The following is a 5,315-nucleotide window of genomic DNA, read 5'->3' as shown; positions in this document are numbered from 1 at the left end:
GAGGGGTGTGCTTATGGGGCCCGTGCAGGCCGTTTGGCACTTGCCGGAAAGCGTTCCGCCCGGTGAGGTTTCTGTGTGAGACCCGAGGCGGGCGGGGAGAGGCGTGACCGAGATAAGGGAGGTGGTGTAGTGCTTTGCAGTACCTCTGTGTGGCCCTTCAGCTGCTACTGTGGAGAGGAGACCTGCGTCCAAGCTAACAGCTGGAGTCTTGCGGACTACTTCCCTTCTGTCTCTGGGATTAAAGGGGAAGCCGAAAGGGAAGGGCGCGGCTATCTTCTGCAGCTTGCGTGGCTGCTGCAGCAGTAGCAGGTGAGGACTCAGATCCGAGGAGAACCGAGGTGCCGAGCTCGGTCACCCGAGGCCGCTGCTGGGCAGTTAGTTGCTTTGTCTTCTGCGCTTTGCGGAGCTTAGACACGCGCTTTTCCTAGGGGCGTGTGCCAGAGCGAAAGGCGGCGTGGGCGTGGAGGCGTGACACTCCAACCCTGAGGGTCTTTTCGTGTCCTACTTTCTTCTCCTCCTCCGTTGCCTCCCTTCTGTATTTTTTGGGCTTGAGAGACCCGACATTTCAGATGAAACCGAAGGAAATTGCCGAGCGTCCGGCTGGTACTCCAGGCTGTGGGCTCGCTCCTCCAAAGTAGGCAGCCTCGAGTCTGGGGACTGATGTGGGTCGCGATGGCTACGTTTATTTTCCTTCCTTAGTCTTTACCCCTCTTCTCCTCGCCGCCGGCACCCCCCCACTTCAGAAGAACAGAGAGGCCCTTGCGTTGCAGCTTTTCCAGAGTAAAAACGGAGACTGCAGGTCGAGTGTGCTGCACCTCGCGCGCTTCGAGGGAGAAGGACCGAGGGTGGGGACCACAGGATCGCCTGGACTAGGTTCTGGATGACTTCTGGGGAGTTGGCGACCTTTGGATTCCTGTGGGTGATACTTGTTTTGCTTCAGTATGCTGGAGGGCTTAGATGGGGAAGTAGGAGGAAGCGTGGCTGGCTTTGGTTCCCAGCATCTTTGCCCTAGCCTGGGATAGGGCTTTGCTTTGCTATTAAAAGTGCTTCAGTGAAAAATACAGTTTTTATTTCAGGCGGTTGCCAGTAACTGAATTCTTTTTCTTTTTTTTTTTTTTTTAAGATTTTATTTAGTTATTTGACAGAGATTACAAGTATGCAGAGAGAGAGAGGAGGAAGCCGGCTCCCTGCTGAGCAGAGAGCACCATATGGGGCTGGATCCCAGGACTCTGGGATCATGACCTGAGCGGAAGGCCCAGGCTTTAACCCAGCGAGCCCCCCAGGCGCCCCAGTAACTGAATTCTTAATTGTGCCAAGTGCTTTACTTATTTTCTCATATACTTCTCTCAACAGTTCCATGAGTTATATTAGAGTATTATTTTCACTTAACTGAGATAGGTTCTGGGACTTAGGCCACTTAACTTGTCCTAACTAAAAACGCTTTTGTTACTAGTAAACATTTAAACCCATTATTAAATGTGTTTTAGTAACCACATTTATTAGATTACAAAATCTGTATTCTTAATTATACTACTTTTTTTTTTTTTAAGATTTTATTTACTTATCTGACAGACAGAGATCACAAGTAGGCAAAGAAGCAGGCACGGAGAAAGGAGGAAGCATGCTCCCCGCGGAGCAGAGAGCCCGAAGCGGGGCTGGATCCCAGGACCCTGGGACCACGTCCCAAGCCCAAGGCAGAGGCTGCAACCCACTGAGCCACTCAGGCACCCCTATACTACTGTTGTCTTACCATTATGCTTCTTTGCTTCTAGTTTCTTCACTAATATTTTCAGTGGTTGAAAGTATTCATTAAAAAAAAAAGAATTCAATATGCCTATTTATGTGTCTGATGAAATGATCTTTGTCCTCATGCAGCTTCCATATTGTGAGGCAGAAATAAATAGTTCAGAAACCAAAAGACTAACTGCAGCATGGGTTTTTTGAAAGCAGACGACTAAGCTAATGTGCAGAACCTTCAGAGTTCCATGGTCAGATCTTGCTGTTTTAGGTTTTAAGACTTTTGTGGTGGTTGTGGTGAGGTTAATTACACTTGACAGTTGGTGGGACCTTTACTGATCACCCACATACGTGCTCTACGCCACTTAAGTACTAGGAATATACAGATAAGGTCCTTGTTCTCTAAAAGCACCAGTACAGCTACATATACATAGTATTAAGGAACTATTAGTTTTCCTAAGTGGAAATGATAATTGGTTATATAGGAGGATGTCCTTATTTTTAGGAGATGCAAACTGAATTATATAGAAAGAAATGAAGTAAATTGATGTCTATAACTTTCAAATGATAGAGCAAGTATATGTGTATATAAATAGAAAGTAAATATGGTGAAATGTTAGCAATTGTTGGAGTCTAGCAGTAAGTATATGAATGTATGTGTGTAGTGAACCGTTCTCTCAACTTTTCTGAATATTTTGAATCTTTCACAATAAAAATTTGCGGAGGGAAAACCTTAACTCTAATGGAAACAGGTAATTGGAGACGTACATCTCAAATGCTGTGGATCATGGAGGATGGGAAAGGTGCTGATGTGTATTTAGGGGTTGGCAGAAGCATGACAGTTGTCAGAAAAGCATTTGTTGAAGACTTTGCAGTTGTTTATTAAAGGAGGAATTGGAACTTTCAAGGGCAATAGTGAATTATAAGTAGGAGAGACAGGCTCAGCAAAAAGATAGTGTATGAATGTTTGAGGAAGGAAAAAAAAAATCAACGTGAGGGTTTTGTGAAACTTGGCATGGGCTTTCTTGTATACACTTCTAAATGATGCTTGGCTATTTGCCAAGCGTGCAGAAGCCTATTTAATAACCTATTATGTAGCTGCAGTAATAGCGCCTTGGAACTGGAGCTACCATTTACAACAGTGCTTGCATTGGAAACTGCTTTTAGGGTTTCAGAAAAATCAGGCTTTTCAAGAATGGTGGGTTTATGAATACTAGATAGGACTGATGCTTGATCAGTGATATCATTTTAAGAATTAAGCAGCTTTGACCGTGGTAGATCTGTGAGGGAGAGGAGTGTTTTTTCCAGGCAGTAGTGTTCGTGATAGTCTCAAGCAGTGTGGTAAGACTGGACAACATGTCATGAAGTCTCCAGTGTCAACTGTAGCAGCAAAAAGGAGTTTCTGTGGCTTCATTACGTGAGTGCTAAATAGGTACCTTCTAAACTGAATTGTTTGTATTTGTTCTGAGCCAGTTAAGATAGGTCAGGAATCTAGGTCTTAATTATAAGAGCCAGCAAGATAAATAAATAGCTAACATTTACTAAATGCTTACCTTGTGCTAATTGCCATTGTATCTTCATTTTCACTTAATTTGCATAATCATTAATAAGATTTATCCCGTTTTACAGATGGTGGCTGGAGTTTCAGTAACTTAGTTAAGGACACAGAACTAAGGACAACTTAACTAAGTTAACAACTTAACTAAGTTAAGGACAGTTATCAACAAAAGCTATCTAACCCAATTTTGTCAAAGTCTAGAGCAATGGGTCCCAATGTGTGATTTCCAGGCCAACAGCATGAGCATCATGTTGGAATTTTTAGAGTATTGGGTCCTACTTTGAGACTTTTTTTAGTTTAGAGTTTTAACAAGCCCATTCTGATATGTGAAGTTTGAGAACCACTTCTTTGAGTGTGGATACCTAGTAGCATGGTAGTTTCCAATATAAAAATCAGAGTTGAGCAGTATTTGGTATTCATGAGCAAGTATTTTACTTTAATTTTTTAATCACCAACTGTTTCAAATTTCATAACACTGTGAAATTTTAATTTAAAGTTGCATAAAGTGAAGCCTGGCTAGGTACACTAGGTTTTTAATATTTAATAGGGAGCCACCAATTAAACTAGAATTGAATCTTTAGGAAAAAGAGTTTTGGGGTTAGGCTTTGTGGTTCTAACATATAATCCAACTTCTAAGCATATTTGATCAAATAATTTACTATATTACCAGTAACCAAATGAATTATTTGATATGTGGTTTCATCTTGGTAGGTTATTAGTTTTAATATGACCAAGGAACAGTAATACAAACAACTTTGGTAAGGATGTTTTGAGATATCACTGTTATATGAGAGTTCTTAAACTGATGTTCATAGGCATCAGTTAATATAGAAAAGCTTGGATGTCAGTCACAGAAAATTGTTTGCAGAATTTATTACACATGTACATGTTTTTCTGAGGAGAAGATCTGTAGGTTTTATTAGGTTAGACAAGGAATTTCTGACTTAAAAGTTTAAGAGTTGCTGTCATAATGAAATCTTGTTTTTATTCTAATTTTATTTTGTTGATTTTTTTTTTGAGACTAGAATGTGAAACAGTTTTATTCCCTGAACTTTCTAGTTAGTCTTTTAAAAATTGGTTTAATCAAATTTCAAATTGATTTATAGATGTCAGTGGGTTTTAAACCCACATTACACTTTATGTTGTTGGTTTTTGTTTTGTTTTTTTTTTCCATTCTATTCAGGTATTCTTAAGTACATTACAGAGGTATTTAGCTTTTAATGGAATTTTGTTATAATTTGAATAATTTTCTCATTTGTTAGATATTTTTGGACTCGAAGAATTTAGTGTGTATTTTTGTTATTGTTATTTTGTTACTATCCTTTTATTTTGAATCAGTTTGTCAAATTGCTAAAATGTAGATTATTGAAGATTAGAGCTTAATTTTTTATATTTTATGTAAGCAAATATTATTTCATTTGAAGGTATGCATCAAGTTACTGATCAGGATTTTACAAGTTTCATTTACATGAATATTTTTGAAGTACAGTCTCCAAAATTAATTTTTTCATTGCATTTTAGGTAGAAAGATTACTGCATCAACTCACTGAAGCAATAACCTCATTCTTTGTCTTTTAAACTTCATCAACAATGAAGCAATGATATCTGAGAACAGAAGAACATTTGCCAACTAACTGTCATCACAATTTTAAGTGATTGTATAAGCAGAAACAAGCTGCGACAGAGCTCTGTCAGCTAGTATAGAGAGAATGGTTTATTTAGAAGCAGTTTTAGTATAGTGCTTTATATCTGTATCAAATGAAATAAAAATGAGTGAGGCCCCCAGATTCTTTGTTGGGCCTGAAGATACAGAAATAAACTCAGGAAATTACCGACATTTCTTCCACCATGCAGATGAAGATGAGGAGGAAGAAGATGAGTCTGTAAGTTATTTTTTTGGTGAGAGAAGACCAGTACAATATAGGTTTCTTACTAATCACTGTCAGGGTGAATTAATAGTATCTAAATTGTGAAGACATTTTTGCACATAGAAATTTGTTGGAAATCTTCTGCACTGAAA

General features: G+C 39.3%; 1 protein-coding gene across 9 annotated transcripts in view; it reads left to right on the top strand.

The window, feature by feature from the left end:
- Positions 1 to 111: 111 nt before the first annotated feature.
- Positions 112 to 5,315, top strand: part of PPIP5K2 (diphosphoinositol pentakisphosphate kinase 2) — a 78,294-nt gene continuing 73,090 nt past the window's right edge. For 5 of the 9 annotated variants that reach the window (XM_045999057.1, XM_045999056.1, XM_045999055.1 and 2 more), the window contains exons 1-2: positions 113 to 309; positions 4,817 to 5,178. In XM_045999057.1, coding sequence (XP_045855013.1) covers positions 5,065 to 5,178 — 114 coding nt within the window. In that variant the 5' untranslated portion in view covers positions 113 to 309; positions 4,817 to 5,064. Of the gene's footprint in view, positions 310 to 4,816; positions 5,179 to 5,315 lie in introns of all 9 variants that reach the window. The other 4 variants (XM_045999054.1, XM_045999049.1, XM_045999050.1 and 1 more) reach the window with 1 other exon arrangement.

This window comes from Meles meles, chromosome 3 (genome assembly GCF_922984935.1).
Source record: "Meles meles chromosome 3, mMelMel3.1 paternal haplotype, whole genome shotgun sequence".
Lineage (NCBI taxonomy): Eukaryota > Metazoa > Chordata > Mammalia > Carnivora > Mustelidae > Meles > Meles meles.
The sequence above is the reverse complement of the archived record's forward strand: the minus strand, read 5'-3'. Positions and strand labels throughout refer to the sequence as shown.